Consider the following 23,188-nt stretch of genomic DNA (forward strand, 5'->3'; position numbering starts at 1 on the left):
GCACTCACAAAGCACAGAACCAGCAGTCACATCCAGTTTTACGCACTTCCAAGGTCTATGGACTCTGGATTAGATCCTCAAAAGCGCATGCAAAGCCCCCTATTAGTATCACCAGCTCCCTTTTACCAATTACACCTCTACATCCTTCTCTCAGCATTCATCTCCACTGTGTTCAGCGTGACAGGTGCAACTGGGCCGACGCACAAATTCATTATTTTTTTTTTTGGCGTCTCCCTTTAAGCCAATGGCGGTGCGTCTGGAGCGGAGTCTGGTTGGATTCGGGGTGATGGTCGGGCACCTGTGCCAATCACAGCGTCCGGAGGAGGAGTTAAAGGGCTTGGAGGTGTGTCTGAGGAGCACGAGTCGTCAGCTGCATACTGTATCCAACTCCGGGAGTAATGGCATGAGTGTACTGCTTTATACTGTTTAGACGAGCCCGACAGTGCGCGCGTTTTGGAAACTAATTTTTTGACCATTTCTGCGGTCACGTCAGTCCCAACTGGAGCCCGCGGGCGCCGAGAGGCGAGACGCAGAGAGGTCGGAACAAAACTGTAAACTTAGTCCAAAGCGGCTAAAGTCCCTAAAGTCCCGGGCTGAAGAGGCGTCACACGGGAGCCGCTCATCCTTTGCGGTCGTCTCAAGGAAGGATACGCCGCTGGACATGTGAATTTAAAGGAGATAATCGCCAGGCACAACGATGAAACCAACGACCACCCCGTGTTGCTTCGGCTTCCTCCTGACCTGCTTCTTGTTTGGGTCGAGCTCCTCTCAACCAGGTGAGTGAACGACACCCTGTCCTCTGCCCTGCCTGTCGCTGCGCGGTGCCGGGAGCTCGGTGCGCACTGAGCGCAGCGGCACAACTCTCCTTCCAGCACACTTTATCCCCTTATTGTTCCTTTTACGCACGAATCCAGCGGGGGTTCACTGATGCGCAATCCACTCGTTGTGCCGTAATTTTGTTGTAGAAACGCCTTTAAACAGTTGACAGGGATGTCGTGTGTACAGAGAGCAGGCACACAGGTGACGGTGCGAGCAGCTTGGAGCGGTGCCTTTCTCTGGCTGTGTTTAAACTGAATGAAGAATTGCTCTGTCTTCTTCGTGCACAGAGCGGCACTGTTGAATCTGGAGAGAAGGGAGAGCGTTTAATGTCCATCGCACGTGTCCCTTAAGACTCAGTGTGGAAAAACACGCACAGCCCCGCGTTCCACCGGGCGACATGGAGCTTGTCTTCTCTCCTGTGGATGTGCAAGCCCGCGTTTTCTGCGAGACTCTGTTCCAAAAGTTCTGTCTTGACTGTTTCTTCTTCTCCTCCCCTGCATGCGCACTGATGTGTCCCTGTAATAGCGAAGGGCTAATGAGCTGAAACCCCTGCGTCGCCTGTTGGTTTATTGGTTGCTTTATTTCAAATATCGGTTTGGGAAAGCAGGTTTTATTTAACAGCACGCAGCTGGATCCGCAGTTGGAACCGCAGTCTCATTGCCACAATTTGTGATTACCGAACTTCTGCTGACGGTCACGTAGGGAGTCGTTTGGATACGTTCCTGTCGTAGTTGTGTTCCAGCGCCGATCTGTGTCCTGCACCTGTGCACAGGGTGACTTACTGGTGAACTTTCATCCGTATGCGTTCTGTAATCGGGATAAAAGCAAAGCGGATTACCGTGAAAATCACATTATTACCTCATTTAAAACGAGGCCCCCTCGGGGGACTCGTGTGGACCACAGGTTTGACAAGCAGTCGGCGTCGGGGAGCGCACAAGACATTGGCAGCGGCGGCAGTACCGCTTGCACAGCGCAGCGGCGCTCTTTACGCGCAGGCAGGTGCACTCACCAAGTGTGAGAGAGAGAGTAAAAGAAAGAGAGAGAGAGAGAGAGAGAGAGAGAGAGAGGTTTGCAAGTGTCACATAGTATCGACCAAAGCAAACCACTGCCATCACCACCAAGCAGGACGACGATGGGAATAAGACATGTCCGTTACGCACATGCCTTCTCCTCCTCCATCCAGCACTGTTCTCTGCTCACAGCGACTCTCCTCACGCCCGCTTCGTTAAACTGGTCGGACCACATATTTAGAGTTGATGTAAACGATGCAGGGAAAGTGATTCAACCGCATGTACACACACGTCTTTTCAATTTGTCAACGCCATTGTTTAAAATCTGGAGCCTCTTGTCGTTTGTGTAATGAGTCGCACTGGGATTCGTTTCGCTGCTTAAAACTGCTTAAAAGAAATTCAAGCACAGATCATGGTGGTAGCCTACAAAAACAGAGAGTGGGGAGGACGTCATCATGTCGTACGTAAATATGATGACAAAAGCGCAAATTGATTATTCTTAAAGGAAAGTGGGAGAAATCTTTGTAATATATATATGTGAAAATTGAGTTATCCCCCCCCCGGCACATTCTGTGTTCAAGCAAGCGAGCTGCATTTCAGGACGGGAAAGAAAGCATTTTATTCTAACACAACAAATGGAGCCTAAAAACTCTGATTCCCCTCTGGACCACTTCACGTCGCAGTGTTTCTATAACCTGTCTGGTGGTATTTCCCAGAAACGAAGGAATCAAGCATGAAGGTGACAGCGATAATTCTTTCTCTCTCTCTCAAACACACACACACACACACGCACACGCACACAAACACACACAGACAGACTGACTGATAGCATCTCAGGTAGAGCTCCACGTCTTGTGCAACATGTATTTGGAAGTTGAAGGAACAAAAAAAAAAAGGCCCCGTGCACGCGAACCAAAGAAGAAGCGGAGCGGCTGGTATGGATATCAGTGCGCGAGTTTGTGTGCGTGAGGATTAAGTTCTGTCACTGAGAGGGAATTGGCAGAGGAAGGCACCGTGACAGTGTGTGCGTGTGTGTGTGTGTGTGTGTGTGTGTGTGTGTGTGTGTGTGCGCGCAGGAGACGCACAGTCGGGTTTTTCACGCGCCTCCTCGACGCGAGCTCGTATCTCCCCCCCTAATGACTCATTAAAAACGTAATGCTCCGTGATAAATTGGGCTAAATTCGTGTGAAATGTTCCACCAGTCGCGTCGGTTTGACATTTCTCTCAAATGTCACCTTTTCCTACAATCAGACACCTCTCCTGTAGATCCACGCGTGTACATTGGTGCAGACGAGTCTTGAACTTCCCCCAGTCCACGTTGGGGGGGGAGCAACACAAATACAGGTGTTCAAATTACCAGTTCAGGTGAAGACGCTGAGTTGTGCCACGGGAGTCCCTGCTCTGCTCCTCGGTGTACTGCAGCTGGAGGACCGAGGCGGGAGAGACGCACATGGCTGCAGCTGCTGGAACTCAACCATATGGTCATTTTCCAAAAACTCGATCAATGTGGATGAATATTCATATAATTGGTGCGCAGGAGTGAATTCACACCATCTTCCCTAAATGCAGCTGTATGACTCGCAGGACCGACTGGGCTTCCTTCTAGAAATGACAGTGAGAAGTATATTTGGTGGTTACACCTTCGACTCCATCTTTTCTTTTTTTCCCCACAGTGGCACCGACTGTTTGCCGGATTGAAAGTGACAGTGCCCTTCCCTGTTGTGCTGGCTCATACGAGAGTTCACAGTATATCAAAATGTTTACAAGGGGTCGAGAGAGCCACACAGAGGGAGACTGGGTGAGAAAGAAAGAAAGGAGGGGGTGGTTGGATTTATCATTTCTTTCTCTCCCACTCTCACCACGCTCGAGACTGACATTTCCTGTACACTATCCCTCATTGTGTCCGCTCGGTTTTTTCTGAAGCGATGGGAAAGAATGGTGTCACATTTGGCGGCCCACACAGATCAGCTCGGCCACAAAGCCCCTCTTCACAGTCGTATCATCGCCTGCTGCTGTCGCCGGTTGAAGGAGTTCTGACCCTCCACTGCCAACCGGGCTTTTTTTGTTATTATTTATTAGAAGAGTCTCTGATCACAGGAAGTGATCCACTTCAACTTGTCAGGAAGGAAAGGGCACGTGAAGCTCTTTGTTTCGAGTGAGCAACTTCAGAGCGTGAATCCATACAGCAAAACATGTCAGAGTAAAACAATTAAATGCAGAGTCATCCTGTCGAGTTTCAGCTCACATCGATCAACCCTGGGAACCAAGTTTATCAATGCCGGCTGGAAGATAAAAACATATTCTTCCCTTTTGTGGTCGTTTTTTTTTTCTTTTCTTGTCTTTGCAATGATCAAAAGTAAAAGACACAAAATTCATTCCATACTTTGTCGTGTTCTATATTGCTCCAACCAGACAAACAAAATAACCAAAATGGCCAAGACACACTCGCTCCAGAAGAGTGATTCTCACCACTCTCATTGTGTGTCCTCAGTCTCCTGTGGATTTCACCCTGCACTCCGACAAAGAATAAAACACCTTCTGCTTGTGTGTGAGCTTACACTGTGCTCTCATTGCAGTCGAGTGGAAAACGTCGAGTTTCCTATAAATCTCCCCCACTTCTCAAAAAACTGCTTTCGGAGCACTGGCGTCAATAATACATGTTTAGCACCCACAATGCCACCCAGCGACCCCCGATGAACAATCACTCTAATATTCCAACAGGGACTGAACGTGCGTGCGAGTCTATGACCTTATTCTCCCTATAGATGTTTTTTTTAAATCTCTAATCTCTTGTAATACCTTATAATTCCAACCATAGGGACTTTTGTACTTGTATCATATTGTTGGATCACAGTAGATTCCTTTGTCCTGGGTGACAGGACGACATTAAAGTAACTGTTTTCCAGTTGTGACATGTTGATGGTGTAGTTATAGTCGGACTGTCTGCGTTGCGCAGAAATGATTGGATCACATCCTATGTGACCTTTACAAGTGCCGCACGCTCATTCATCACCTGCAGTTTGAAAATGCACCATGCGTGTGCGTGGACGTGGCTATCGCGTGTCCTCCTCGTGAAGGATGTCATAATTGGATCCGAGTGTCACCGGTGTCTGTTCTGGCTCAACGTGTCCGGCTGTTTATCACCCGCGTACTTCAAATGCAAACTCGTCCGACGCCTGGTTTACGAGCGATTGGATTACACTGGTTTTGATGAGGTTTGTTGGGAGTGGAATGCTTGTTGCCGTTTTTTTTCCCTGCGTCTATTTTTCTCTGCTTTTTATGGTTCCTCTCTTCGTCTTTTCTTTTTTTTTTGTTGCTTTGGGTAAATTGAGCGAGCACTGTGCGAGAATGAAAGCGAAGGGAGCACGAGAGAGAGACTCGCAAAATAGATTTACTGATGGCCTCTGTGCTGGCCCTGAGCGCTGACTACACAGCAACCTGAGTCCTTCATTAACAAGGTAGCGCCAAAAACACTCATGTGCACGAAGACGAGAGGGCTCCTGCTTGAAGTCGCTGACAATATCCCAGCGCTAGTTTAGACAGATTGGGGACTAACTTCCAGTAGTGGAGGAAATCCGTCCGCTGCGATTTAATTAGGTTGGCAAATGTGCGTTTAGGGGGCTACCACGCAGAGGCTTGCAGCATGAAGAACGACGGAAGTCTCCGGGCTTCTAGTAACCATCAGGCTTTCTGAGTGTGCTGTAATGAAATCGACACAAACAACAATCAAAGAAAAGAGGCCAAGCGCTACGCTGGAGTGCAAAGTGCAGAGAACTGTCAGTCAAAAATCTACACTGAGACTTTTTCTCCCTGCACCTTGTGTGGTGCAAGGTTATCAGAGGGAGTATGTCACTTTTACGAATGGAAAGTCGGTATTTTTATCAATGGTTGGACTCCAAACTCAACCAGCATCCTTCTTTCCCCCCCCCCAGTGAACAATCAAGCAATGAAACGTGCAAAACTTTTATTGTTTAGTCAACATATGCATTCTTCAGAACGCTGTGTGCCATTAATCACCTAACGTCCACCAGTGCAGAGTGGTGGCCAGTGCGCCTCACACGTACTCCACTATACTCCCTCCTACACGCTCACACACACACACACACACGTACCCACGTGCTCATACACACACACACACCTACCCACACGCTCACACACACACACACACACACACACGTACCCACGCGCTCATACTGCCCTCACCCGGGGCCATCACATCCAGAGTACGAGGCAAACGTGTGAGAGCCAGGCCTTCACTCCTGCGCTCGCCAAACAGTGTGGATGTTTGGGGTGACGATTTGGTGGGGGGGGCCTCATGTATGTCTGTCAGTATGTGAGACTTTTGATCCCCTTTGTTGTTGCTGCTGCTGCTCTTCGCACAATGAGCCCCTGTCTGTCCTCTGCATCCTCCTGGAGGGCCGCGGGAGGCTGTCAGCCACCAACCCCCTTTTTGACAACCACAATTTTTGAGGATTTTCAAAAATGTTGGTGACAAAGGCTCTGGCAAACATGCGCATACGCCGTGTTTGTGTGTCTGTGTGTGTGGTGGTGGCATGGTTTAGGGGGGGGGGGGGGGGGGTAGAGGGTGACTGACAGACTAACCATGCTCCAGAGACTCTCTTTCTGCTCCACTGTCTGCTTGTTCCTCTTCCTCCACCCACCCTCTGCCTTCATCTGTGGCTTTGTAAGCCTCCACATAATGTGGGAGCATTAAAATGACAATGGAAAATTATGGCTAATCTTTGTTAAGACACACTCATTACCGCCATGTTTCAGAACGGGAGTCCGACGATAAGAGTTGGTCCGCCGTGTGTCTCTTTTTTTCCCTTCTTCCCTCTGTGAAGCGACAGCCTGACACATTGGAGTGATGTGTTTTATTCTCACTTATTTTTTTGTGTGTGTGTGTGTGTGTTATTTTTCTATTCCCGCTTCCAGCTAATAATGGTGGCGAACATATGAAAGGATGATAATAGCCTGACAACTTGGGCATGAAAGACGAGCTCTACCTTCAAATGAGCTTTTCATGCAGTTCTGCGTGTGGGTGTGTGTTAAGGGGCTGATTTCTCTCCGTCTCCCCTCCCCTCTCTGTCTCGGTCCTCTTTTAGTAATCCCCTTCTAAAATATTCATAGCTAATCTGCATTTACAATGTAATTACAGACGGGCTTTGAGTGGTATCGGATATGGCCGGAGGAACACGGGCTTCACGCAAAATCTCGATTTGGTGATTTGTACGCCTGAATAAATATGAAACAGCCTTGGGATGTGGTTAAAGGTTGAAAGTAAAAATCTGAAATAAAACATTCAAAACAATTAAAATTAAAACAAAAAAAATGATGTTCCTAACTACAGAGCCGGCCAGTGCATGTGAAGCAAGAGCTGTCAATCTCAGGAACCCATGTGAAATAGATTTGTCTTACAGGGGCCTTGCATCTAAAAGGAACTGCTCCATGTTTGTGATATTGCTTAAATAAGTCACAAAACTACCCCCGCCCCCCCCGTCTCTCTGTTTTGCCCCCCCCACCGCTCCAACCCTGCTGCCAGCCTTCGGGGGTGCTGCTGCCGGCCCCCGTTCAGTGCTAATGGAGCGGCGTGCCCCGTGTGCTATTCTCGCAGGTCGATTTTTCACTTGTGATAGAGGTGAGGGTGGTGGTGGAGGGGCGGCGTCCTCTTAAATGAAGCACTTGGCGTTTGTGACCTGTAATGAATGAGTTTGCAGTCGGTCATGGCAGCTGTAAGGAGACATCTGGGAGCGAGGGAGGCGGAGGGAGAGATTCAGACTTCACCGGGAAACAGTTTATCTATGCGAGGCTGAGGAGGAATAGCTGCGTCAAACATGCTATCGCTCCCACGAAAAAGAAAAAAGAAAGGTTACACCACGAAGAATCTCACTGTTATAACATCAAGATTTATATAAAAATCACAATGATTTAACGCTGGGGGAGAAAAAACGTAAAATTGAATACAAGAAACACGGTATAAACCCATGGCTGAGGAGCATGAGCGCAGAATTCTCAGTCTGACCAGTATTCACAATGGTTATTATTCATCAGGGGGGAGGATGAGGAGCCACACAGACCGCGATGAAGAACGAAGCACACAGTCGAACAGGCTGAGACAAAGAGAATGAACAGAAAAAGAAAGCAAAAAATAATGATCGGTTTTGATTTCCTGCATTTCTCAGCCGTGCATCAATTCTGCACAAACATGAGAATCTAAACATGGGAATTATTCTAACATTTATAATAACCCTAAATAAACACTACCCTCTGCACAGTGACTTATGGCCTAACACGGAAAGATCGGTTGAGTTCACAAAGCGTGTTTTGGTAGTTTTGTATCGGAGTATTGATTTATTTACTTCATTTTTTTTCTCAGTTGCCACAGAGAGAGAGCGAGAGAGGGAGTCTGAGCCAGAAAATACAGGAACCTCGGAGCTCGGTGGAATAATTGAGTCGTTAATATTGATCAACAGCTCTTTCAAAGACTACATTACAGTCAGTTATGTCCCTTTTAACCTCAGCCACAGATACATTCAACTTTATCTAAAGAAAGAATCTGTTTCTTTCTGGGGAAGTCCATTGAGGCTTTTGGGCCTTTTTAACAGGATCAGTATCTGCTGGCAGATGAAAGCCAAGACAGATTAGAGCATCTTCATGAAAAGGGTACATCATACATTTCATCTATCTTTGAACAGGTCGTTTTTTTAAATATAAATTCAATGTTGAAATAAGAGCGACTCAAAGGAAACCCGTATTAGTGCGGCTGTCGCTGGCGTGTGAGGCAGCAGTCACCTTGCAGCAGAGCAGGAATAGAGCAGCTCTCTTTTCCCCCCTTGGATGTGAAGGTACATAAAGCACAGGATGAGAGAAGCAGGAAAGGCAATTGACCTTGGCTGCTTTTGGGGGGGCTGGCTATATAGCCATACGGATGGATGCTATGGTTCTGCAGCTTTGCGGGAGCGAGGGATGGATGGAGGGAGGGAGGGGGAAGAAAGGGACAGTGCTGAGCGTGGCAGTTAGCGTTCGGTGTGGGAGAGCAGTTTTTAAAATGCATGGATGAAAAAAAGTTCAAAATGTAACCATGCTGCAAAAAATGGGATGGCTGTAAATGTCATTGATCAGAATGTGCGTGTCTTTGGAACATATTTTTTTCTTCCTGCAGGATCTTCAGGGTGCACGTGGGCATGAGTGTATATCAAATGTGAAAGGAGCTGACTAAATGCCGACCGGGTCCAGAGCCAACCGTGGCTCTTTTGCCCCCGCTGCGCCAGCCTGTTTACCTGAGACAGGGGTGTTTTATCTCAGCATGTCACAAGTGCACGTGTAAACACAAACGGGGGGGGGGGGGGTACACTGCATTTCATACTGTGCTCAGCCCCCCCCTGCCTTTGTTACAAAACCACCCTCCCACAGAGAGACATCATCCCCCTATGGCAAGGTGGATAAGGGTGCTGATATACGGTTATTTGTAGCAGCCAGAGTGATACAGAGACGAAGGGATTGCAGCGGGGGGGGGGACAAAAAAAAAAAAGAAGAGAGGAAGTCCCCTAATTTTAGCCGGAGAAGGGCAGCCGGGCGTCCACGTGCACAGCAGGAGAGGTGTCTTTCGGCAGGGAGAGGACATGGGTGAGTGTCTTGGGAGTCTTGGTTAAAGCGGTTGCTATCACAGGAGCTGGACGGACAATTAATCAGCAGCAGCCCAGAGGGGGTGCAGGGACTCTGGCAGGGATACTTCATTCTGCCTGGCACACACACACACACACACACACACACACACACACACACACACACAGATCTCAGGACAGACTCAGCCCGATGCTTCCCCTCACTCATTTCTTTTTCGCCTTTTTGTCCTCATGGTACATCTTGTTTCCTCCTCCTTTCTTCTTCATCTGCCTTCTCCTTCCTGCTCCTCCCCTCCTCTCCTCTTCAGGTTTTGTTTCCTGAACCACTCGTTAAGTTGAGACTCCCTCTCCCGACCCAGCGGCCCCGACTCCGAACTCTGCACAAGTTTGAGTCGCTGGCAGCCGTAGAGCGAGGGACAGGGAGGTCGGGACAGAAGAGCAATGAGGTGAGATAGGAAGGGACCGGTGGCTATACTTCACCTTAACTGCCCCCGCCCTCCTCCCTGAGCCCAGCCCTCCATTTGTGCCTCTCCACCAGCATCCCTCTCCTCCGCTCAGTCTCAACGCGGCTGGCACCGGGTGATTGATGGATCCAGATTTGACATGGCCCAGTTCACCCGAGGGCGTCAGCAAGGACACTGGTGAGATTCAGCCAGATGCTGGGTGGAGGCAGACAGGGACAGTGTAGGAGACAAAGAGAGGCAGCAGGGTGTGGTGGACACCGATGACCGGTGTACCTTGCCAGGGTCTCTGGGATGAGTCAGCATTTATCCTCAAACGGTGCACCTGTTAACAGTTTCCCATTGTGTCATCCTGTGGGTTTTATCCTCCATTTTCTTTTTTCTTCTTTATTGAATTAAAGCACATTGGGACGGTTCACTTGAGCAGATACTCAGCAGATATAATGCATTTATTGTTTAATATATCATAAGATCTGTTGCTGTTGCTCATCTTCAAGCTCTCGCTGCAGCCATACTGTTGTTTTCATAGGAGCTTTTCAGAAATGAACTCCAGAGAAAGGTCGCCTGTCACATACGAACAACACAGCAGGAGATTCTCTGGTCAAGTGGTCAAACATCTCCTGGTTGTGTTCACACATTAGTTTTAACCAGGGCCTGACTTGGATATTTACCTCATACATCTCTGCTCATACATGTACCTACAGTGACTCCAGCGGTTATGTGTCACCAAGTTCAATTGCGTAGTGGCTGCGTGCTGCGCCCCCCCCCCCCCCCTCCCCCCCTCCAGGAGGGTCCTGGTCCTCTCGGTAAGCAAACACCCACTTGACACGGAGCCAGGCGGAGGGGGAACAAGGCCCTCAGTGTGTCCGTGCTCCGAGTGCTTTGTCCTGGAGGAGGCTCCCGCCGTGGCTCCTGGCTCCCGGCTCCACGTGAGCCGCCTGGAAATGAGGGAGACACTTGTCTCATGGACGTTGTCTGGACGGGGAAGGGCCCGTTTCCCATCAGACCTTTGGGCAAAATGTAGCTGAATGCTTCCAAATGTTGACACTGGATGACATGTGCTTGATTTGCCAGAAAACACTCACATACACAGAGTCATAAATCAATGTCACTTTTATTTTTTTTAATAAAATGTGCATCACAGGTAAAATAGCTGACTCACCCCTACAAAGACTTTGGGACTTTGGCCGAATGTAAACATTAAAAGTAAGGTTGTGGACAAAGTTATTAAAAGAGAAATAATACTGCAGAGCTTTGTGGGTATTTTTTCCAATCCTTTTTCGTTCAGTTCTGGTTTAAAACTTTGTTAGCTGCCTAATTCTTATCTGAAAACTTGTCTCCAGATGCTTTCTTATATAATTCCCATGCAGCGAAACCGTATGTGCATGAAAACAACTTTCTTTCCCTCCCACACTACAATAGCTGAACAATTTAGAAAAATATATTTCTCTTACTATACATACAACAGTCTGTATTTGGAAGAAGGATTGAGGCAGACACAGCTCGGCAGGGGCATGAGTATCCTTTAACCCCAGCACCACTCAGGTCCTCGCATCATAATTTTCCACATGCTCCATTTTCACCTTCCACAGCAACACACAAAGCTGATGTTTAAAGCTCCACTCGCACTGTGGAGTCCACTGAGGCCAGCTCAGTCTCTGAATGAGGAGAAACTCCAAAATGGGGCCAAAATGGAAAGAGGAGGATGTCTTTTCAAATGTAACTAGCCTGAATGTACTCTCACTTTCTCAAGGAATGATTCAGAGAAGTACAAAACTCAGCGAGAAATGCAATTTCACCTCTGCACCTTACCCGCCTGCCTCAAGTCCTCCCAGCAAATAGGCAGATTCATCCCCTCAGTTCTGGCAATATCGCCCAATCACTCTGTGTGCACGGGGACGAGTGGATTGTGTTTGTGTCACCGAGCTGTCTCAGAGCCGAAACGCCAAAACAACAACAACAACAACAACAACAGGTATCGTCTGCTCTTCCCTCTCACCGCAGACACACAGCACTTTATGCCTTTTTGCTCTCTGTCTGGTTTGGCAGCAGTGTGAAGTCAATAGGATGAATAAAACATACCTGAATAAGAGCCCTCTACCCTGGGAAATGTCAAGCTGTCAGTAAAGCTTAATGGGAAAACATAGGGCTGGTCCCGACGGTCGGACAGTTTATCGCACAAAGCACCTACAAGCCAGGCCGGTTGGTTTCTTTTGTGCATCGCAAACACACAAACTGTGGTTTGCTTTACCTGGAAGTGATCACTGGTTGGCCCAAACATACGTATCAGAACAATTCTATTTACAGATCATTGTTGTAGGAGGGTTTTATAAGTCCTGCTATGGTCAAATGTTCCCTTTTTAGCTCTGTGGAGTAAAGAACACACTTTTTTCCCATTTAGTTTGATTCAGTTTCCATTTCTGTGAAAATGTGTGTGCACCCCTGCTGCTGCAAACCGCTTTAGGCAGGAGGACATCCTCTGGGTCGCATACGTAATGTGCATTTCATTCACCTGCTCTGTCGCTGAAAAACCACCATTTAACACACATTACTACACACACTGCACAACACTCATATCAGCCAGTGGAAGCCAACCCCTGCAGCTAATTATCTTTGAATTAGGGCTGAGGTCTAGGTTTAATTGGGCCTCGCCATGAGGAGGGTTGAAGCTCCACACTAACTCCAGCAACTTCAGCTGCCAAACCTCATCAGCCTAATGGAGACTCAAACACCGAGGGCCCTCGGGGGCTGGCCTGACTTTCTGCCTTGTGCCAACCAACACACACACACACACAGGACTACCGAAAGACGAGTCAGATGATAGAGACATGATGAAGTTAAAAGCAGGTTGTGCATAAATGTGTGTGTGTGACAGAGGAGTTGAACTTTTTAATTGCGTGATTTAAATAAAGACTTCGGTGTAAGTAGGGCCCTGTTCATACCTGTCATTAACATCCGTCCCCAGTGATCAGATCACAAGTAGGCAGCCCCTGGTCCATCAGTTCACACCTGGCATTTAGAATATGTCCTCACATGCGTCTCAAGTGACCACTTGTGATCGGATCTCGCTTTCTCGCTTTATCTGCCAATGTACGTCATTAGGAGAGGAAAAATAGGTGTTATATGCAACAATTAATTTGTCTATTTGTCTATTTTTTTATTTTGTTGCTCTGTGTACTTAGATTATGTTTCAAACGATGAAGGAGCCCACAGAAATCCACAATTTTATTCAAAGTAAAGGGACGTTTCATATTGGTCGCCTTTTAATTGCATCAAATCTGCTTTGCCTGATGTTCTGTCTGTCTTTACTAACAGCTTCAACTAATGGAGATGAATACTGTTTGTATTCGTCACTCGTAGTGGATCACAATTATGTATCGACGTTTGATGCGTTCTGTAAAATCATTTAAATCCGGGGGGGAAATTACTGGTTCTGAAAATTACCTTAATAGTAACCGCCTTGTCAATTTTTCTGGGTTTTGTTTGTATTAATTGTATCCAAATAAAAAAAAAGCAAGCTTCCAAAGTCCACGCTGTTTTAACAGACGGTGAACAGACCTTGCACTTGAACAACTGAATTGGAACTCTCAGTAACTCCTGAATGGTCCATGGCTATCCTCAAGCTTGGCCTGATGCAGCACAAAAATCTCCCCTTATTCAGCAAATCTATTGCAAGAATTGGTCTGCTGGTTCTTTTGTAGCCATCTGGTGTAAGGTAGGCTGTCTGCCCTCTGGAAGAAAAAAAATTACTCCTGGAAGAAAACAGGAGGCTGCAGCCAACCTGAGCACGGATCTCATTCTTCCATGCCGGTGCCTGTCTTTTACCTTTGTTCCCCTGCCATCTTCTTCTGCTGTGGAAATCACAACTCTGCTGTTAACACTCAAAACAGGGAAGTCTGTAGTGTTGCTTGAGCTTTGAAAGCCATCATTCAAAAAACACACAACACAGTGTGACTGTGTATGCCCCCACATGTAAACCACAGGATACACATGTACGCTACACACGTTGTATACATGATTTGGCCTCAGGCATCAGGTTGGCTGCCAGGGAAACGTCCACGGAATCCATTATCATTTTTCGTCCTCTCTCCCCATCCACCATCTGCCCCAGCATTTTCCCCGACTGACTTGCTGTAATTGGAACAAGCAACATGACAAAACTCTCGTCAGGCCCAGTCAAACATCCCGTCGGTCGAAGAGGGACGGGAGATATTGTTTTTAATGTTCGGAGGTCCGACACTGGAGTAAGAGCAGGACGGTGAGAAAGTTCATCTGAAAGTTGGCCCTTTACCACAATGAGCTGTAAATAACCCTAACCCTCACAAACATATACAGGACAGAGAGGAGAATGAGAAAGATGAGACCATTTTCTTAAACCATCTATCAGAGGATGGTGAAAGAGTTAAAAGAGAAAAACTAACCGGGTAGTAAAAGGTTTGATGAAAAGGACAATGCCATAAAACTAAAAGACGTGGGTGAGACGGGAGCTGAAGTCAGAGCCCCTATAGAGTCAGCTTTTACCTCACACACTAAGAAGTTGGCCTCCAAAACTAAAAAGCCAGATTAAAAGATGGTCATTTTCTGCTGCTTGGAACAAAGCTGGTCACTGAATCTGAAGAGCAAAGAGACGAGAACCCCGATTGCTCATAATTATCTTTTACCTGGCTTCGCTAGGGGCATTATACAAATGAGGAAGCAGCTGCCGGATGAGTGACGTGGCTGCTCAGGGGCTTCCGGTGCCGTGTTTCTGTGGGGATCAATGTGGCTTTTTAACTTGCTTACAAAAACAACTAAAGCAAAGAAAAACTGCAAAGCACGATATCGCCTTTTGTCTTCAAAGCATTGTTTGACTTAGCATAGCACGTCTTGCCCCAATACTTACCACTGTGGTCCTTTTTTATACCTGGGACACAGACGGATAAATAAAGGCCGAGCGAAAAATTGGGCACTGGGTGTGTTTGTTCTGCGATGGCATGTTGGCCGCCGCTCCACACGGATGACCGGTCCGTGTCAGAGGTTTGAGTGTTGAAGAGGGACAGAGGAGCCGGCAGGTCGCTCATGGTTGTGACGCTAATGAGCTCCGAGCCAATGATTGAGCTCACCCCCCCCACCCCCCCACGCTCACCTCTGATCTCCAGGTGTTTGTTCAGCACCCTCGCAGGTGAGGTGAGATAAGTGCTACTACAGGATGTGTTCGCAGTGGCCGAAAGCTCCAGAGAGAAATAACACCTTGATATGCGGTAATTCTTTGCGAGCACTCAAACGCACCGCACGTGTCAAGAGAATTTTCAGCAACACCACTTTCTATACACTGCCCATGTGGGGAAAAATTACCTAAATTATACTCTGAAGTGACGATATGGTCTTTGTCCCTCTTCTACGCTTGTTGGAGGTTTTTTTTTCCTGGTGCTTTTTGCCCTCTTTCTGCTTAACAGCCTGTGATGTCTCGCGCTTTCTGTCCCACTCGTCTCCCCGCCCTGGAGAAATGTCACATGGGACGCGGTCGTCCGTCAAACTGGCATCTCTGACAGAGGGGTTCGGCTAAAAGGCCATGCTCCGATTGGCACGGAATCCCCTGTGCTGTGCTGTGTCAGTGCTACTGCCTTCTTACCCTGCTCCCCTCTTCTATATCCATGTTATTAGTATTCATTTCCCTCCAAGAACTCCACTCTTCCCCCACCACCACCAGCAACCCCAGTTTGTTTCCCTCCCCCCCAATCTTCCTCTCCTCTCATAGCCCGAGTGTTGCCTCCACCTCCCAGAGGAGTTTATTTGTAAAAATGTTTCCACCTCCAGTTCCGTGTGTGTGTTGTTCAGAAAGCGTAGGGCAAATAATAAAATCAATCTGTTTCTTCCACCTTTTTTGGTTTCGGATAGCACAAATTGTAAGGACTGCAAAGTAACTGTCTGTTGTCCTTTATTTATTTATTTATTAACAGATTGATGCTTATTGTTTCAAAGAAGGAAAAAAAAGCCCCTCTCTCTCTCTCTCTCTCTCTCTCTGGTGTAACTGGGGATCGATGTGCTGATGAAGTGCAGCCAGGATTCTCTCAGCGGGACGACAACAACATTAATTGCTCATCTCGCTTTATCTGCTGCCTTTAGCTAATCACAATTCAGTTTGATGGGAATGAGTAGTGACCGTGGGCCGTTAATAGTCGGTGCTGAGAGGCCCTGAGACCACCTCTTGTGTTTTTCCTTTCCTCTTTTTTTCTCCTCCTGCAATTAATATTGATTACCCGCAGAAACCAATAAAGCCAGGTCCCCTCGGTGACTCCGCAGGTTAGGGCCACTTGTTTCTTTAGGATTCACTCTTTTTTAATTAAGTGTGAACCACTCCATTTCGGGCTGCTGCTAAATGTTTTTTAAATGTCACCGTGGTTCCCTCGGTTAAGTGATTATCTAAATTGCTTTTGTTACGCGAAACGGACGTGGATATCATGTTCAAATAAACAACACCCCGCTATTTCCAGCCCAGCACTCATTTAAAAAAAGAAAGGAAGTTAAAGATGGTTGTTTTTTTTAACATCCGCCCTCTTTTCGTTACTTTTTGACTCTGATCAGCGAGATGGCGATGTGCTGGTTGCTTTCGGGGGCACATTGCTCCAGTGCCATGCTCACTGACTGTGCTCGGCTCTGTCTCTGCTCTCATACATATGGAGCAGCGACAGCACTGCTGACCAGAACTGGCACAGGCCACAGAGGGGGGGGGGGCTTCACACATGTATATTTAATCTACTGAATGTGTGTGTGTCAAGCAGGGCTACTATGATAATCAGGGTTACTGGTGTTCAAGCATGCGATTGGGTAACTTGCCCACCTGCCCCAGTGCCTATTAAATTGTTTTTAGAAGCATGGAAAACCTTAGGTTAGAGAATCAGTAGGAGCTCCCCAAGTCCATCAATTAAAAACTCCACTTTATAGAATTGTTCAAATACTGAATACTTGTAGTATTTTTCCTGTTTCGTGTAGTCGCTAAGACTGGGAAAGTCCCACCACAGCCTCCCTGGGGTTTTTAGTTAGGGGCGTGCATGTATGCGTTTGAAGTTTACAAGGTTAAGAAGAATTCTAAGGCTAAATCGAGCTGTCTCGCTACAGACAGCTCCCCAAGAGTTTTCTAATGAACTGTGAAGGCAACAAAAAGTCCATCTGTTTGTGTTGATGCCACATTACCACCTCCCAGACCTCAGTTATAATTAGGTATTTAGAAATTAGCATGCATTAACATGCATTTTGTATGATCGGATCACAAGTGGGTGGCTATAAGTACGTCAACACTTCACACCTCGCATTAGAATACCTGTCTTGACAACCACTTGTGATCCAATCTCTCCCATCTGCGCTCTGTGCAAATTAAAAAGTACCTTAATTCCGTTGCGAGCTTTGTTGTTTGTGATCGGTGGGCGGCAGCCATGCACTGTCTGTGCTGTGATTTGCTGGAAATCAAAAGTAGAAGAAATGGAAACAGAATGGTTCTAATCCTTGATGTGTTAGGCAAACCAAATCACCTCAGATATTGAAAACATTTGTAAAAGGTCTTTGGGCTTTTTCAACATTATCCGACTTTGTTGACAAAGCTAGGCTATGGAAATTTGAGAAAGGGACTTACTGCACTTTGCATTATGCAGAAGACGTCAGTTTGGTTGCCGGTCCTGTAGCCTGGCCTCCATGAACATACTGCAAATAGAAGGTGGCCATAACGTGGCCCAGATCACCTCCCAGGTCTGAGGCCCAATTCAGACCTGGGTTTAGCATCTGTTTCTTCGGTGCACGTGTGCATGCACCCAAGAAACATTGCAGGATGCAACAGATCACCGGGACCATATAGACGAGAATGAGCTGGAGTTAGCCTACAATTTCAAACGAGGCTGAAATCTTACTTTACTGTATATCTGTGTATCCCCTCTCTCTCTCTCTCTCTCTCTCTCTCTCTCTCTCTCTCTCTCTCTCTCTCTCACACACAGTTGGCAGCCAGATCTAAACAAGTGCTGTATAGTGAGATGCATTAGAATGCCAAGTTTGAATTGATGCACTCCGTCCGCTTAAACACAGAACACCAAAACATCCAGGTTATCCCTCATGAATGTTGAGTGTACTAATAGTAAGTCGCTTTGGACAAAAGCGTCAGCCAAATGACATGTAATCCTAATAAATGTAATAATCCTGGTATGAACAGGAGATCTCAATCTTTATGGATAGAAAATACACCTGTTACTGAAACGCGATGCTAGAACTGTTTGAGGAAACTTGGATTCTCAACACTGAGCACGGACGCGGTATCTAAATGGCTGAGCTAAATGCCTCTATCTGATTTGTCGGGGTACAAATGCAGAGAAATTGTGCGTAATTGTGCCGCACATGAGGCGGCAGAGCCAACACACTGGAGTGCAAAGAAGATGCTGTGCCAGATGTGTCCTCCTGATTATGTCCATGAATGTTTACTCATGTCTCTGAGCCGAAGCTACTCATGAAGGGCGTGCGTGTGTTTGTGCATGTACAGATGTGTTTGTGCTGACCGATGCAAACTGAGGTGGTAATGTGTGCACATCTGTTTGGAGCATGATACAGTGTCTGTTTGCAAATGTATCCGAGTGTGTGGCTGTAGGTCTTCAGTGAGGCTAACGTAATAAAGTGTGCCAGGTGAGTGCGTTGTCTATTTTTTTTCTTTCATGCCCTGCAACCAAACTCAACCGACGTCACCCAGGCCAAGTTCGGGGGGGGGGGGGGGGACAAAACTGATGACAATTTATTTTTTTTCTTCTATTTTTGCCTTTTGTGTTTTGTTTTCCCCTGTGCGCACACACGCCCGTTCATGTTCAGGGGCACACTCGGAGGTGGAAGCGAAACGTTTAACTTTGAAAGTTGGGCTCCTAATTAGCTGAATTAGCGGTAGATCAAAGAGGACAATTAAAGGGGGGGGTGTTTGTGGTAGCGAGGGCTCATTAGCATCACAACACATGGACACGTCCGCGAAGCAGAGAGCGGCGGAGGGAGTCTCATTACGGCACGCCGCTGTGCTCGCGCTGGGCCACATGCAGCTGGAGTGGATGTCAGGAGAGCACAACCAGCTCCGACACGCACACCCTGACAAAGACATGCACTTGCACACGCTAACAAAGAAATGCACTTGCACACATAAGTAGACATGGATGCACTGGCCCCTATGGTTAAACATATGCACACATACACACTCGGATATACGGACTCGCAATATGTTTGCAGGCTCAAAGGAAAACGGAAGCAATTCCCTGCCCGCTCTCATCCAATCTCAGCTTAATTAAAAGGGGAATTAACTTTGATGTGCTGCAGTGTGGTAGGAGCTCAGTGGACCAGCCTGTGTAGAAAAAAAGCACACAAGCGCACAAGCCCATAAGTATTCCTCAACTTCACCCTCAAAGTCGGACGCAGATTGTTTTCCGTTCACTCGGCGCTGTTTGAGCTCAGTACAGATGAGAGCAGGGAGGATTCGGTGAGGACTCTACCTTCGTCTTCCTCATTAGCCGGATCTAACAAAACTCCTGGCAACTGGCTGCTGTGTGTGGCTCTCCACATTAATGGCATAAGCAGAACAAAAGATCAAAAGGGTTCGGGATGGCCCATTATTTTAGCAGTCCCAGTCGCTGGTTCTCTGGTCCAGTGACATGGGTTAATGATGTACTGAAGCATATGCTTTAAAAGAGGCCACTGTTCTTTTTTCTGATTCTCCGTTTTGTGTGGTTTGAGTGTGTTTTAAAATCTAAGAGGTTCTGCATAAAAAGGATGTTGGGGTTTTCACTGCAGGCAGAACAGTCTGATCTTAGAGCATATGCAATGTGTAATTCACAGCAGGTATCAAATATATATCTGTCGTACTCCCAACATTGATTATAACAATATTTAGACAGTGATTTGTATTGCTTTTAAGTTGCAAAGATGTTACATGTTGTGTGTGTATCTGACGACTGGCAGCCGCGCAACGCAGAGATCTCTGCCGAGCTAATTTCACAATTTTTAATTTTCAGTCTAAGTGTTGCAAGAAGACTCCGGTTCATGAAATCCGTACCCATGCGAACAGGCTGGTGTTCCCGTTTGATCTCAATCTGAATTCACAATGTGAGAAATTAGTGATATGCATATTAAAGAGCACATGAGTGATTGGCCCAGAGAGACGGGGAAAGGTTGAAACTGACAACACTGCACGGTTGAGGAACTTGAAAAGTGGTTTATTTAAAATAAATAAATACAAAAAAGGAAAACAGCTGAGATGATGTCACGTGAGATACATGTTTGCAAACAGGGAAAGTAGCGTCGCTCGCTCTATGAAACCTCCCCACCAGAGCTCAGTGGACCTCATCCATATCGTATGCAGTCCCCAGAAGAACACCGGCAGCGAGCGGCACTTGGATAGAGCGGCCTCGTCTCCTTCTCCCATGCCGCCTCTCTTTCCCGTGTTGAGAAGCTTCCTCTTCCTGCCACCGTCTCCCTCGTTTCCATCCATCTCTGGGGAGCGCTGGCACCGTCTATCAGCACAGCCCTCCAGGCCTCCGAAGGGTGGGCCGAGCTGGATCCAGGGGTGCGGCGGGTTGCTCTGACTGACAGGGCTGATAATCACTGTAATAAGTGCAGGGTGAGGAAAGAGGGAGGTAAGCAGCTGTTCCCTAAATGCCACCGCTGCCGCCTGCGCCAGCACCCTCCGCTCGGCAGACACCGGTGAGCGCAGCGAGCGAGGAACAGGAAGGAGTGAAAACCCTGGGAAGGAGAGAGGAAGGAGAGCAGGAGGGGGACGCTGGCAAGACTTTTTGGTCCATCCAGACAAATCTCATTAATCTTCCTTTGTCAAATATCTCAAGTAGCATAACTAAACCATACTGTGGTAACAAACGTTAGGAAAGGTAGGCAAGCCAAATTAATGGCTTAATTGGCCATATTCATTCATTCACCTGGCACGAGAGAAAAGACAGAAATCCTCCAGCAGGGATCTTTCACAGCAGCCAGGATGTGAAAAGCTTTCATTTGATCCCATTCATCTTCTTTGGATAGGTTCAATGGTTGTGGTAGGTATGGATCAAGCTTTTACCTTCTCTCTGATTGGATGTCAATGCAGAGTGAACCAGGAGGGCGATCAGAGGGTGCGTCTCCCTCCGCCAAGGCTAACGCCCACATCTCATCAAGTTGAAGAGAAGCTAGTAAAAACTCCTGGACTCGCCTGTTTACTCAGATCTGAATTTTGACATTTCATATAAATTGATTCATTAGTCTCTGAGTAGTCCTTCGGCCATCCAACGAAATAAACTATTTCAAATCCACTAAATCTGTTCTTTTCATTGGGATCCGCATCTAAACGAACAAACTGATCGCTTCCAAACTTGAAATATGTCGGATTGCTGATGGGCTGCGTCATCAATCTGCATCTCATTCACGTCAGTTGTTCAGAAGGAATAGAATCTGCTGTGGAGATTTCTGCTATGACTACTGTATTTCCTCAAATTTAAAACCAATACTCTACGGTATGAAGCTGTGCATTTTCTGGTCCTGCAATAACAATGAAAACCTTGTTTAACGTATGAATCGATCCAGTCAACAGAAACGCTAGAGTGCTTTTACTTTGAAACGGGTACAGGTTGTGACTCTCACATGTTGGTCAGTTAGACATTGAAACCACTGTGAAAGATCATTTTGACTGTTTATTATGCAGTGAGCCATTTAGGCGAAAAGAGCAGAAATAAAAAGAAATGCACAAATAAAATGCCTGGTGTGCTACCTGATCTGTTTCTGCACAGTTTACTGGGTTCTTGACCTTTGTGGTAATCCATCAGGGACTGTCGTTATTGCCCACTCCTGCTAAATATCGGTAAAACAAAGTGAAAGCACAACATCTTTGACAAAGGTAACTACTGTGCACCTTGACGTCTGTGTGCTTCCATGCAACAAATACCTTTTTTTGTATTCACAGAGAAAAATAAATACATCCGACCTACAAATGTAGTTGAAAGTTTTGTGGTCAATGATGGAGACTTTCCTGACCTGTCACCCTTCACTTGTGTGGAGAGCATCATTTTGCCGGCAATACAAAAACAAGTTCTGCTAGTTTCTACATCAAGGACCATGAGTGAATATTTGTCCGACTGCTTAATTCACTCATGTCTAGGAGCTGCTGCTGTGGACGCGAAACAGAGTGAGTAGAATTGTTCCATGATTCGAGTGTCTGACACTTTTTCAGGAGAGAAAGCAAGTTGTTAATGACATTTCTTCTTTAATGAGCTTAATGTCTTTATTTTCCTCTCCTTTATTCTCCCATTATCGTTGTTATTTTTCTGTCATTCCTTTCTCCAGCGCCCCTCTGTTGTCGTGCCTTTCTCATTTTCTCTCTAATATCTGCTCATTACACAGAATAAATAGTATTGCGGAACACATTGAAAGCCGCTGTTATCTTAAAAAACACAGCTGTACAAAGACAGATATCCCTGCGCACGGCTGCTAGAATTTGCGGCGGGCCTTTGAACCACAAGCACAGCTAATCACATTCTGCCCGTGCCTCTGCCGGGGCCTGATCAGTGCTCATACAATACGGAAGTGCTGTTAAGTCCCCCAGTGTTTCTGTTTGGATGGCTCTGTTTTTTCTTCAGCAAACGGGGGGGGGGGGACATCAAATGTTCTTTACTCAACGTTGCTGAGTCAGGCTCTGATTTACAGCACTTTAGTTCATTCTATTGTGTTCAAATCTATTGAAACATGTTTGTCCTTTAGTATCCGAGCCTTCTGCCCTACAGCAAGCCACCACATCGCCACTGTCAATCGGAAAAGGGGCTTTCAGACACGGACTGAACTCCAGACAATCTCTAGAAATGATCCCAAGGGGCTGAATGTGTGACTGTAAATGTCAGAGTCCGATATCCAGATTTTTCTTCTGCCAGCCCCCTATTAAAAAAACTCCAGATTATTTCCTGACTAGCCCCATGTGAGCATGCAGAAGGGAATTCTCTGGTGGATAAACCGTGAACAATAGGGCGTGTTGATGAAAAAAAATAAATAAATACAAATACCTCAGGATGAAGAGTGGGAGCCATACCATGCTCAGTCAGTTCTCTGCGTGTTGTGGATGCACCTGCAGTCGAGAATCTCTTGCTCCTTTCTTCATGTGCGACAGGCCAACTCCAGACAAAGCCGCGGACCCCGTTGCTCAGACATTTTCTGGAATTCGTGTCTGAAGACAGCTGGTGGCTGCTCATCCACTCAGGATAAGGTCGTCGGTTCGATCCCTGCCTTCTGTGTCCTTGGGCTGAACTGAACCCCA

The 23,188-nt window shown here is 46.8% G+C and overlaps 1 protein-coding gene across 2 annotated transcripts in view; it reads left to right on the top strand.

Moving 5' to 3' along the window:
* The first annotated feature begins 366 nt into the window (after positions 1-366).
* The window catches only part of erbb4b (erb-b2 receptor tyrosine kinase 4b), a 276,106-nt gene continuing 253,284 nt past the window's right edge, over positions 367-23,188 (top strand). For both annotated transcript variants that reach the window (XM_062402618.1, XM_062402620.1), the window contains exon 1: positions 367-776. In XM_062402618.1, the coding sequence (XP_062258602.1) occupies positions 698-776 (79 nt within the window). In that variant the 5' untranslated portion in view covers positions 367-697. The remainder of the gene's footprint in view (positions 777-23,188) is intronic.

Source organism: Platichthys flesus, chromosome 13 (assembly GCF_949316205.1).
Source record: "Platichthys flesus chromosome 13, fPlaFle2.1, whole genome shotgun sequence".
Classification (NCBI taxonomy): domain Eukaryota; kingdom Metazoa; phylum Chordata; class Actinopteri; order Pleuronectiformes; family Pleuronectidae; genus Platichthys; species Platichthys flesus.